General features: G+C 53.7%; 4 protein-coding genes across 8 annotated transcripts; 1 reads left to right on the top strand and 3 right to left on the bottom strand.

The window, feature by feature from the left end:
• Nucleotides 1-224: 224 nt before the first annotated feature.
• H257_07390 (hypothetical protein) lies at nucleotides 225-1,166 on the bottom strand (the record flags this gene model as incomplete). Its single annotated transcript, XM_009832899.1, has 1 exon — nucleotides 225-1,166. The coding sequence occupies one exon, from the start codon at nucleotides 1,164-1,166 to the stop codon at nucleotides 225-227; it is 942 nt and encodes a 313-aa protein (XP_009831201.1).
• A 2,085-nt stretch (nucleotides 1,167-3,251) lies between these two features.
• On the top strand, nucleotides 3,252-6,264 carry H257_07389 (hypothetical protein). 4 transcript variants are annotated; one of them, XM_009832895.1, is made up of 5 exons: nucleotides 3,252-3,658; nucleotides 3,702-5,124; nucleotides 5,169-5,355; nucleotides 5,407-5,711; nucleotides 5,759-6,264. In XM_009832895.1, exons 1-5 carry the CDS (start codon nucleotides 3,292-3,294, stop codon nucleotides 6,207-6,209), a joined length of 2,733 nt encoding a protein of 910 aa, XP_009831197.1. In that variant the 5' UTR covers nucleotides 3,252-3,291; the 3' UTR covers nucleotides 6,210-6,264. The 4 variants fall into 4 exon arrangements, with proteins under 4 accessions (XP_009831197.1, XP_009831199.1, XP_009831198.1 ...); XM_009832897.1 differs by having other exon boundaries at nucleotides 5,407-6,264; XM_009832896.1 differs by having other exon boundaries at nucleotides 5,169-5,711.
• Nucleotides 6,265-6,293: 29 nt separating this feature from the next.
• On the bottom strand, nucleotides 6,294-10,352 carry H257_07388. 2 transcript variants are annotated; one of them, XM_009832894.1, is made up of 14 exons: nucleotides 10,291-10,352; nucleotides 10,158-10,238; nucleotides 10,024-10,104; nucleotides 9,922-9,969; nucleotides 9,803-9,868; nucleotides 9,697-9,752; nucleotides 9,599-9,641; nucleotides 9,482-9,541; nucleotides 9,343-9,409; nucleotides 7,592-9,280; nucleotides 7,278-7,543; nucleotides 7,083-7,218; nucleotides 6,672-7,015; nucleotides 6,294-6,623 (listed from the first exon to the last, which is right to left on the bottom strand). In XM_009832894.1, exons 1-14 carry the CDS (start codon nucleotides 10,318-10,320, stop codon nucleotides 6,411-6,413), a joined length of 3,180 nt encoding a protein of 1,059 aa, XP_009831196.1. In that variant the 5' UTR covers nucleotides 10,321-10,352; the 3' UTR covers nucleotides 6,294-6,410. The 2 variants fall into 2 exon arrangements, with proteins under 2 accessions (XP_009831196.1, XP_009831195.1); XM_009832893.1 differs by having other exon boundaries at nucleotides 6,299-6,623; nucleotides 9,343-9,415; nucleotides 9,467-9,541.
• A 359-nt stretch (nucleotides 10,353-10,711) lies between these two features.
• On the bottom strand, nucleotides 10,712-11,569 carry H257_07387 (hypothetical protein). The gene is made up of 2 exons (XM_009832892.1): nucleotides 11,032-11,569; nucleotides 10,712-10,985 (listed from the first exon to the last, which is right to left on the bottom strand). The coding sequence occupies exons 1-2, from the start codon at nucleotides 11,531-11,533 to the stop codon at nucleotides 10,747-10,749; spliced, it is 741 nt and encodes a 246-aa protein (XP_009831194.1). The 5' UTR covers nucleotides 11,534-11,569; the 3' UTR covers nucleotides 10,712-10,746.
• Nucleotides 11,570-12,101: the final 532 nt, after the last annotated feature.

The following is a 12,101-nucleotide window of genomic DNA, read 5'->3' as shown; positions in this document are numbered from 1 at the left end:
CCCTACTTCCACCTCCAACAAATTCTACAGGTAGTTTGCTATAAAGGTTCGATGTAATATGTATTCTAAGCGGGTATATGAAATTACGGTATTGCCATTATGGTGTTTCAAGGACATTTCGCCAGTGTGAATGTTTCTGGTCAGCTGGTGACTGATTACTTTTAAAAAAGGCTATGTTGTGCGCGTTAAAATACTTCAGCTATATCCTGAATGCACGTATATTGTTAGGTCGACGGGGTTTGTTCGGTGGACGTGTCGAGTAGCTGGGTTGAGTACGGATTCAGGCAGTCGATTTCACGGATCGACGTCCAAAATGCGTCCCCCGTCGTGTCCAACGAAGGCAAATCGTCCATGAACTGGCCAATCCATTCGAGGTCTTCCAACGTCAACGCGGCACTAGGCCGCCCCGTGATATGACATTCTGCAGCGGCGTTCCAATCGGCGGCTGCTGACGTTGCGGTGGGGGGATGAAATGGCAATGGCTCCATGGAAGGCTCCATGTGTTCGTCCTTAATCCCCACCTCAGACTCGTCGGATGAGTCGTACGAGTAGCTACGACGGACACAATTTCGATTCGACTTGCGCGGCACGATGTCCCCCGTGCTTTGCAGCATGGAAGTCAGCGACAATCGTCCCTTGAACAGGATGTCGTTGTCGTCGTTAGTAAACTTGCGAGCGCGATTCTTCTTGGGCGATGCGTGCATGACACTTGCGGACACCATGGGTCGCCCGTGCTTTTCCAAGTGATGGGCCAACGGCTTCAAGCCTGCCATCTCCCTCGCGACGGCGACCTCAAGCTTGGTACGTAGGTCGTGCATTTCCTTGATCTGGGCGCGGCGCTGGGCGGGGGTCATAGCATCCAGCACGTCTTGGCGCACTTCAAACTTGACGAGCCCGAGCATGCCTGATACCTTGTCGAACTTCTTGCTCAAGCGCATGGGGGCGCAGTTGAGTTGCTTGCCCAGCCATTGGCGAAGGCTCGTGCCACTCGGCACGTTTTCCAGCCGACTGGACTTGAACAGCGCGGACAGAAAATGAGTGTACTTGATTTCCTCGAGCGGCCACGATCCAATGCGGCGGGGACCAGTGAGCGGGATTGGCGTCATGGGCGGCAAGTTGTGGTGCATGTGTTGTGTATGACCAGCCATCTTGGACGGCTTGGTCATGTTGGCAACGGAAGGCATCATAGTGTATAGAAGCAGTGCGGTGGTGTCGTGTAGTACTACGGAGAGTGGTGGTGGGGTGTCGACGACGATGAAAGTTTTGAAATGGGATATATATATGAGGGTCGTTCATTCGATGACGCGCAGAATCTGCTCGACTTTCGACATTTGGTGGTGCTGTTGCATGTAGTACAGACCTGTAATGCTATTTATCTGTACCGAAATCAGTCCCAGTGCTACTCGATCTGGATCATACACTACTCTTGCGTCGTCACGGGCAGAACAAGTTCAATGCCATGTTGAAGTCCTCTGGACGTTCGATTTCGCTCGCTAGGCCTTGAAACACCTGCAGTAAGTACTGTTCACATTACTACATGACCAACGAGACTCGCAACACCATTGACGTAGCATCGCCAATACACGTCAGGGATCCAAGTAACCATTGCGCACAGGGCTGTGAAGCTGTGTCCACCAGTCACTCGGTTGAAATGACCTCGTGGTACTTCAACCTACTGTGGTGTAGTACAGTGTAGGTATGTTACATCTACGCCCAAAATATATAAAAAATATCGAACACGACCACCAAGGGGTAGGTAGTACTGCAGGTCCAACGCTATGTACTGTACATCCGCAACCTGAGGTAGCTCCGCAGTGATGGCCATAGCTGATTAGCTCTGCATTGCCAATACTGCGATACGATGCTGGGCGGTCATTGTAGTTGTGGGGTCAAGATTTAGCATAACGTTCGCTCGTCGAATGTTCGATCGAAGCACCAGATACTAAGGTGCCACGTACTAGTACTCAATACCACCGAGCAGTCTTGATCAAGACGTTTGAAATCTCAGCAAGCCCCCGGTCCGCAGAAACCGTTCGAACCGGATCGACGGTGTAACTACTTCACACACTTCAAATGTCGTCCTCGTTTGTCGCGCGTGAAACGTTCCGGACGTTTCGCGATGGACTTTTCACAATTCAGTGAAGATAGCCGTATCGTAGAGGCGATGCGACTACCACACATCAAACCCGTCAGCATTGTACCATCATGGGCATAAAAGCTGGTTGATTGAGGTTATCGAGCCAGCCACGATTGAGTCAGCAACACAACACTACGTACATAGCATGGGGATATGCTTTGGGGCGTCACCGTCCACCCGACGAACTTGTTTCATCATATTCGAGAACACGCTTCACTATTGTGTCGATCTAACCATGGTGGAATTCTCGATTGGTTTTTGAATTCCCTCGTCTGCCGTGTGATTCGATACGAGTTTCTTTGTCCCTCTCTCCTACGAATTGTGTTGGGCTATTGAATTGGACTTCCAAGTGAGAACTCCTCGCCAGCGAAACACCAGCATGCCAACCTCATGGTCCAGAGAGGGATACATACCTCGGTAACAACAACTCAACTATCCAAGAGCTGTACTGTACAGTACATACCGTAATACGCTGATAATGGTCGACCAAACTACAAACATTCATAAAAAACGCAGTTCACCATTACCGTTGGTTTGACGTTAAACTGGGACAGCCACTAACATGGTTGTTCGTTGTACGACAACAACCAATATCGATCGTACTCGACCGATAGATTTTGGCCCTCTACGTCACAGCGTATAGATACCCACAACTCTTATGAATATCGTCCACGACAGTGTTTTTTTGCTGCATCATAGCAACTCTGTACAATCCATTGAAATTCTCGTCCATCCATTGTGGCCTATGTTCCGATCCTACACTGTAAGTACTCACGTTTAACGCAGTACATCTCCCATAAAACCCACCAATGGTGCTCAAGTGGCGCCTTTCCTATCACTCACTCCACCACCACTTACCGCCACCCAACGAAGTTGCCCTTTAATTGCCAACGCAGTCGTGGCAGTCCGTCCACACGTGGATTGCCACAACACGTTTTATGTAGCTGGTCTGTCGATTTGATTGGCATTTTCAAAGCGTCTGGGAGCACTAATGGCCACCACTTGACTTGAGTATACATGGACGGCCCAGAACCACCGACGAAATCGTTGATGGGGTCAGAGGACTGTCACGTGATTGGCTAAAAATAAGCGAATATTCCCACGTCCCAGAAAGCCAGAATCCCAAGAAACTGCACACAAAACGCACGGCTGTGATGGCCAAACCTGACGGCGACTTGGCAGGCGTCGACGCGCAGCAGGACCAGCAGCCCAGCCCAGCCATGAGCCACGGCATGTCTCCGGCACCAATGGCACGTCGAACGCGCGGACGAAGCAGTACGTCCGACACCATAGACGGTGAGCAAAGCAACGACGGCAGTGACGACGTCAACGGTCGCCGCGACAGGAAACCAACGAAGAAACGTAAGCTGGGCAAAGACTCCAAGGCGGCCAAGCGAAAGCAGCCACGTGACCAGGACGATGACGATCTCGACGACGACGAAAGCGTTGCGGACCTCTGTGAAGTGTGCCACATCAACGAAAACGACGACCTGTCGCTCATTTGTGACGCTTGTGACAAAGGTACCTTGTCTTCGGGCATGGCCACGCATTGACTTTGTTGTAGTGTTTCACACGTATTGCTTGAATCCGCCGCTGGAGCAAATTCCTCCAGGCGAATGGGTATGTCCGCAGTGTGTCCTCACGATCGACCCCGAAGCTCCGCAGAAATCGCATGTCAACTCAGGGCTCGCGACTGAAGCTGCCTCCACGTACTCGCCTTCTCCTTCGCTGCATCGCGCGTCGTCAGCAGAGATACCCGCGTTTCCAGCCGCCCTGCTCCGCGACTCGCCCCAGCGTCTGACCGAACCGTCGCCAGTGCTCCGACCTCTTGCTCCGGCCCCCGCCGCCTTGGCTCTTCGCCCCATTCGACCTCAGCAGTCTCCTCCTCGACACGATCAGCCGTTGCCAGCAGCACCTTCGTCGTCGAACGGATTTTTGCCGTCGTCGTTTCATCACAGCGGCGACTTGCATCAACCGTCCCGCCACTCGCCGCCGCCGTTCGATGCTGTGGGGGACCTCCAGGAACAGAACCACCAGTTGCAACGAGAAAACCAAAAACTGCTGGATTACATTGATCGCCAAACCCGGCGCATCGAAGAGCTGGAAGAGGCGCTTCGGGCGATGCAGTACAAGAACCGGAAACTGGAAGGCCAACTCGTGGACGCCCAAGCCCAACTAGCCCATTCCGCGTACCACCATGGACCAACTTACGTTTCCCAGGGGTATCTCCCACGCCCGGACGACGCTGACTACCGCGCCTCGACACTGTATCCCCTGCGCGTCACCAACAATGGCAGCAGCCACCACCCGCTGCGGCGCGTCAGTGATTTTCCCCACCAATCATACCGCGACGACGACTATGCTGTCCGCAGTAGTGCAGCAGACGACTCGTCGGCCCGAAGCCACCACCACCACCTGCAGCCGCACCAACTTCATGCCAAGTCTAGCAGAACCCACGACGACCCGTCGTACTATCGAGATGCCAAACCATCGCTGTTGTCCAATGGCAGCTTTCCATCGACTGCTGCTATGCCGTACCCTCCGTCTGCGTCCGCGTCGTCGGTGCCGTACTCGCAGCCTCCTGTGTATCAAAAGAGCAGCGTGTCCAAGCACCTCTCCAATCATCACCACCACATGTCGTACCCCCCGACGTCGCATCATTCAACGTACCATGCGTCGGCGCCCCGTCGAGGGAGCGACGGGTACAAGGCGCACACGCAATTGCCACCCCCTCCAATCTACTTTCGCCACCACGAGGCGACCAACGCCGCCGCCACGGACTCGTTTTTGCCGCGCCCGCCGCTGCCAGACTTGAAGGCGGAGCAAGAGCCCCCTCCCCCTCTGTCCAAAGTTGCCATCCCCGTATACAGCTCGGACGAAGAGGACGAGCCTACAAGAGATGCCCGTCGTCGGCCCCAGGATGACCACGATGACGACGCGGCCAACGTACTCAGCTCCATGAAACGCACCGAAGCGTCGTCGGAACGGTAGTTTGTATTCAACGAAGATCAAAATATAACGGTTGTGACAGGTTGAACATGTCGACACCGACTGCCACGGACGCCGCGAACGCCGCCGCATCGACGCTGGCAATTCTGAAACCGACAGACGACGAAGTAGAGGAAGAAGGCGTCGCGAGCGGTGGCCATCGCATTGGGCTGTACACGCCGCGCAGCCGGCGACTCATGCTGGATCGATACCTTCTCAAGCGTTCCAAAGTAATAGTTTTCAATTCATGAAAGTTCACGTTGTGATGGCCCCAAATGTAGCGATTGTCTCGACACAAATGGTTCAAGTACCCCGTGCGGAAGACTCTGGCGGACACGCGGCCACGAGTGAAAGGGCGATTTGTCAAGCACGACTTGATCGAGGATGAGGACGGGGACGTGTCGCCGCCGCGCAAGGGCTCGTCGCGCGACAAGGCCAACGATGAGTTCGAGGCCAACATGGCTGGCTTCGACTACATCCAGGCGTTTGCGCTATGTGTAAAGGAGTCGAAAGATGCTGTGGACAGCGTCGTGATTGACATTTTACGCAACAAGCAGCGCAAGGGCGAGCTCATCTCGTGGGACTCGTACGTGTTGACAATCGGCACTTTGCCCTTCACTTTGCACTTTGTAGATGGACGCTTGGACTGGAGGCGTCGTTGACGGCGTTGCTGCCGCGGGAGTATGCCACGTCCCCGTTCCCGGCCATCTTTGGCGAGCTCGTCTACATCTTGGGGGACGCGGAAGAAGATGCAAATCAAGCCAACTTTTGCCGCGCGCTTCAAGCTGGCGCGATCTACGTGGCCGTGTGTTTGAGTTTGTTTACAGCCACCCATTCCCCCAAGGCGTACGAGAGCCGGTTGTCGCCGATTCTAAGTCACTACAGCCACACGACCAAAAAGCTGTGGCAGGTCGAACCCAACGTCCAAAAGAAGCACACGTTTGCCATGATGAAGTCGATTGTAGACGGCATCGCAGGGGTCATTGCCGTGGGGTACCACGACGGCAAACAGTATCTCAAACCGGTGTCGGTGCCGCAGATCCTCGACGACGGTACCGTGTCGGAAGGCAGCGCGTCGTCATAATACGTATGGCGTTAATGTACAGTACTTGTTAATATTATATTCATCCCCACCACCATCTTGTGGCATAGTTTGTCTCTAGGTTATAAATCTTGCAATCGATTATATACCGGTATACTGTAGTACTAGGTATGGTTCTGTTTGAGCTAATTACAAGTGCTGCTACGTTAAAACCAGTGATGAAGGGGTAGTACACTTGGGATATCATAGATTGAGGAGGTGTTGGGCGCCGCGGAGTTGCATGTCGCTTGGGTAGTCTTCAAACAATGCCATCGACGGAGTGCCTGCTTCCCGGAGCAGGTCTTGAAAGATCATATCAAGGTACTGAGGGGCGTCCAGTGCATACAATTGGGCCACGACAAACTCCAAGAGGTCGTTCGACACTGCTTTTTCCTTGCGGCTGACCTTGTCCACACACTACACTTGCCGTCAGTTTCTACATTGCGGGGATATACATATATATACCTGCTTGGCTTCGGGGGACAGCGTCTGGAACACCAGCGCCAAGAGTTGTCTGGAAATGTCTTGTATGCATTGGACAGCGTCGGAAATCGCCGCCTGGTTCGCCTTGACCAGCGCGAGGGCCGACTTGTAGTACTCGATAGCCCGGAAGTCGTCGTGTAGCGCTTTGGAGCACGCCCCCAGCTGCATCCACGAGGCCAAGATGGCGTCCGTGTCGCCGGACGAGACCCGCAGGTCGTGTGTCTTCATTGCCATGTTGAATGCCGGCTGCAGCGATGCCATGTCGAGGAATATGGCCGTCATGGCCGAGCAGCAGTCGGCACTTTCCACGACGCACGACGGTAGCTCTGCCACGTCATACAAACGAACGAATGATTACAAGGGCGCAACGTTTTGAATCGGTTGTATCTATACCTTCGTAGATAGCCAGAGCGTCTTCAAACATGCTCACGGCTTGGTCGAGTTGGCCCAGTGTGTGCAAGACCCGGGCTTGCTGGCAACGGAGTTGGGCGTATTGAATCGTATACCGACCGTACGCTTCTTTCACAACCTGCGAAGGGAAAATTGACTTTGGTCACGAAAAATTGATTTTTCACATTGTACTTGTACCGTTGTGCAGTGGTCGAGAATGTTGAGCGCTTTGAGCCACTCTTGGCGGTCGATCCAAATGGCAACGAGCGACAAGAGCACCCCCAGCACCACGGGGTGACTCGCCCCCAAGTGCCACGTGGCAGCCTCCAGGGCCTTTTCAAACGAGCGCAAGGCGCTGGCCATATCCTCTTTGGCATGATGCAGGCGCATCAACACGACATACGCGCGCGACCGAAGCGCATGTCCTGTCGGTCCTTCCTCCAACGCCAGCGACGCAAACGTTTCTACAACCCCAAAGTCAGTCAGTTGAGGTTCTATAGGCACACTCGTACCCGCGTCGTCGGCCGCATCCACACGCAAACTGACTTCGGCAGCTTGCACCAGAAGGTGACAGAGCCGCACGTGACGCGAGTCGGTGGGGCACGCCTGCTCCACCGCCAGCGCCAACTTGAGGTTGGTCAACGCGACTTCCAACGCGTCTTCGTCCATCGAGTCCGACACGACAGTGTCTTGGATCATGCCCTGGCACACCGACGTGGTCGTGCAGACCAGCGTCACGCTCGATGTCACCGCGATCGCATGGTGGGTTCGGAATGGAGGGTGGCGCGCATCGTCCACTAAAAACTGCGAGTTAATCGCCACAGGGAGGTCCATCTGGACGCCAGTGTGGTGCTGCAGCGCCAATAACAGCTGCGGCATGTGCAACTCGTGTCGAAGGTTGTGGGGCGTCGCGACGCCAAACTTGAGCTCCACGGTCGGTTGAATTTGACTCTGGTAAAAGTCGACGGCGTCCGGCCCCGCGCCGCACAGCACGTTAAACAAGTCCGTGGCCAGCGCGCGCCAATGCGTCGGCGCTTCCCGGAGCATGGCGCGCAGCAGAACCTTGGCCACGCGCGCCACCATTTCCGTCATGACGAGGCGGCGAACGTGCTTGAGCGTCGCGAGGTCGTAGATGCGCCCGAGGTACCGCATGTTGATTCCGTCCGCATGCAACATGGAGGTGAACGACGCCGAATCAAAGAAATTCTGGCCAACGAGAGTAGCCGGCGATGACTCCAATCGATGGACACATGCAGGGAGGACAGATTTTTGCATGTAGTGGCTCGCGCATGCGACAATGTTGTCCTGCGCGGGGGTCGACTCTTGACGGTACGCATTCGAGTACAACGGCGTGTGGTACTGCCGGATGTACTCTGGTCGGAGCTTCCAAGCAGTCAACGACGCCGAGTGTTTTGATGGCGTTTGATCGAATCCATTGGCATCGTCCGACTCATGAAGTACATCAGGGGCGCATACGTGACGCAGCTTGGAGAGCACGAGCCTGCCCTGACTTTGCACCAAGTGCGTTTCAAACGGCACAATGTCGGCCACATTGTCGTCCAGGTCGCACACGTGCAACTGATGGAGCACGCGGCGAAAGGACGCCGCGGCGTGGGTGTCTGCCATGATGTGGCACGTCGTGGTGCTAGCTTGCAGCACTTGGGCAACCACGAGAACGCGAACGCCCATGTAATCGACAACACATTGCACGGGGATGGCCAAGTCCGTGGCTGCGCCTTCCACCGCCTCAAGCGCCGACAGCAGCACGCGACTGCTTCGAATATCATGGCCGAGCGACTTGGCAGCTTGCTGCGACGAAGACAAAGGCGGCGGGTACACCACAGCATAGAGGCCGTTGGCGGCAAACAACGTGCAGTCGTTGTACCCGACGAGGTCGTGGTGAGGGGATGGCGGGTCGATTGCAGACGAAGCAGCCGGATGCAGCAGCAAGTCGTCCACCACACTCCGCGCAAACGAGTCGGCGGCATCGTGAAACTCCTTCATCATATGGGACATGCTCAGACCTTTCGGGACGACAGGAGATGCCGACCGAAGGAGTTCCCAGTACATTTCGTTCCAGTCCGTGACTCCGGTGGAAGGCTTGGACGGTGTTGGGACTGGAGAGGGGGCGGCGGGGGGGGCTGCCGCTTCGACAAAGTGAGCGCGGGCCCACGTTGCAAACAAGGTACGTGCGATTTTGCCTGAGCATAAGGGCGGTTAGGCTGGCTGAAAGATTCCACGGAAAGGGAAGGGGGGCTATTACCAGTCGAGTGTGGATCCAACACGTGCTGAATGACGCCCACTTGATCGCTGCCGCCGTGCCAGCCCATGTGCAGCTGGGATGTAAGTCAACTCGAATGTACGAAAAAAAATAGAGCAGACTATACAGATTGAAAGGATATCGTGTCAAGCAGCTCATGCAGCCGCGTGCTGTCAATCGTGCCAGAGTTTCCAGCATCGAGCTTTACAACATGTCGAGTTCGTTAGTGCATATGACTATATTCCGCTACTGGGTGTACCTTGGCGAACGCTGCCTTTGCGCGGCGCACAGCTGTATTATCTCTAACGATGGAGTTGACATGTAAGTTATACTGTGGCAACGCACGGGATGATGTACTCGCTGCCGTCGTCGTCGTCGTCGGCTTGGTTGGACTTTTTGGCCACATGCGGGTTCTATGGGGAAAAAGTCAATGTCTCTATGGTTACATGTATTGAACACGAACCAAGATTGCGCCGACCCACTCGAGGCAGTCTCGGTCACTGGAACATGCAAAGATCTTGGTCTTTTGCTACCATCCTCACGATAAGTTTCACGATTGTATATTGCTTGCCCACTCGTTACCTTTTGCTTTCCCGTGAGTTGAAAACAATGCTTGCGGTGGAATTTGCTCTACGCCAGCAATTTAGGCCGGATTCGGGCCACGATGCGTACTATGTTCTATACCTCATCAAGCATGGACACGGTATACTCGTCCAACTGGATGAGCTTGGACTTGGCACCTTGAAACACCTGCTGGTTGACCACCTGCAAACACTTCCTTGTGAGATAGATACATGAGAGGGCCACGACAAACTTGCCATGGGGTAGCATTTCAACGTAGCTTCGTCCAAGTGGACCCACTTCACCTTCCACTTGGAGCCAAAGATCGTTTGCGAATGCTGCAACACGCACATGAGATTCACTGGTCATAGTTTGATGAGTGTGGCCTACCTTTTCGAGCTTCCCAGACTTGAGCACCATGTATGCTTGGCGACGAGGGATCTGGTTTGGCGAAATCTCGCAATGGATTTGGTTACGGCGGTTTCAAAACTTCTGGGTCAGTATCTTATTGGCTAAAATTCTCACCAAAATGCCTACAAATCTCTACCCCACGACCGGCGAGTTCATTCGCTGCCCCAGCATCAGCAGCTTATACCTTGGTGAGAAGCGGAGCTCTCCGAGTGTAGTGGGTGGTGTGGGCAGGATAAAGAATTGGTCGTTCCATACATAAGTCACAAAACTTATTGGTAGAACTTGTTTCACTCTGCTCAAACGGTGAATAACGTTAGACACTGAAACCGTCGTCACCAGTTGCTCCGATGATTGACCTATAGTCTCATAGTCTACATACAGTAGTTCGTAGCAACTAGTGATAGATACATACTGGCACGTTAGCAAAGACATAAACTACTTGGACCGCTTGTTAGGTTTCTGTGATGGTGGTTGGCGAACTCGCTTCAAACTTGTGGCGGCGGTCTGTCCTTGTGAGCTGTGCTCACCATGATGCTCACAGATTGGATCTGCTGTCGCAATTTCAGTGGCAACCACGCCGCTGGCACGCACTGTACCTTCGCCATCGATGCCGACAGTGCCATCATCGTCGCATCCGACATCGCCAAGGCCTGGCGACTGGGCTACATGCTTTCCTAGACATGAATCACAACCACGGACGTACTATTCAGAGTGTCCTACGTTGATGCTGTTGTAATGTCGCCTTCAAGCATGCAATGGGATTGCCGCCGAGGAGGCGATACACTTCGGCCTGCATCTCCAACACAGCGCTGATCGAACACCCTTGCTCCAAACATCTTTGAATCAACGCGGATTGTTCATTCTTGTCGTAGTCGATGTTGACGACATTGGTGGGGGGCAATTTTGTTGTGAGGCGGGCAGCGAATGCTTTGCCAACCCGTTTTCGAGCAACTTGTCGGAGGACTGGCAGAGCGTCTTCACGAGCGAGACGTTCGTACAACTCGGCTTTGTTTTCCGTGTTCGCCCACACCTCGTTGTGCTTGTTCATTACATGGTTCGGCATGTGGTTGGTCCAGTGAATGCTACCGCAGATTGTGCCAGCACTCTTTCCGCTCGCGTATTCCACGAGGCATCGAGACTTGGTCTTCACACTAGGCCATGAGTCATACGTTCGCATTTCTGCATCCAGTGCATCGAACTCGGCTTCGAGCGCTGCCTCCATCACTTTTTCAACGTCGTTAATCGGCACAACGGTGCAGTAAGTACGTAACAGTGCAATTCTATTGGTCAATTCGAGTTCGACCGACTAGACCGACTAACGTTATACTAGTACTGCTTTATTGTAGTGTACATTTGAGAAAATTTGGCCTATCACGGCGATCCCTAGGCCAAATTGCGAATTTCGATTGGCTGCCGATAGCTGGCATGTTCTGATCCTCCTGTTATTTTAATAATGTGATTCGATCATGAACGACAGAATAACAACTATTCACAGTCAGAGCATCCCCACTCGTGGCGCTAAAACGCCAAAACTGTATTTTTTCAGCCAGATTTTAGCGTTTTAAGTCTCCCACCGCGGGACTCTAAATTCTAGCGTTGACGCTATCCTGCGCGCTAAAGTCAGATTATTCGTCAGATTTGACCGATTGGTTAGTTCTGGCCAGCATACAATCAGCAATACATTTTCATGTGCATACAATTCCCAACACGTTTAGTATTACCTGGTTGCAATGGCATGACGCCATGTCGGCCAAGTACAGGTGCGTGTCCTCGCGGCCCCACATAGCGCA

The sequence above is a fragment of the Aphanomyces astaci genome (assembly GCF_000520075.1).
Source record: "Aphanomyces astaci strain APO3 unplaced genomic scaffold supercont1.15, whole genome shotgun sequence".
In the NCBI taxonomy this organism is placed as follows: Eukaryota; Oomycota; class Saprolegniomycetes; order Saprolegniales; family Verrucalvaceae; genus Aphanomyces; species Aphanomyces astaci.
The sequence above is the reverse complement of the archived record's forward strand: the minus strand, read 5'-3'. Positions and strand labels throughout refer to the sequence as shown.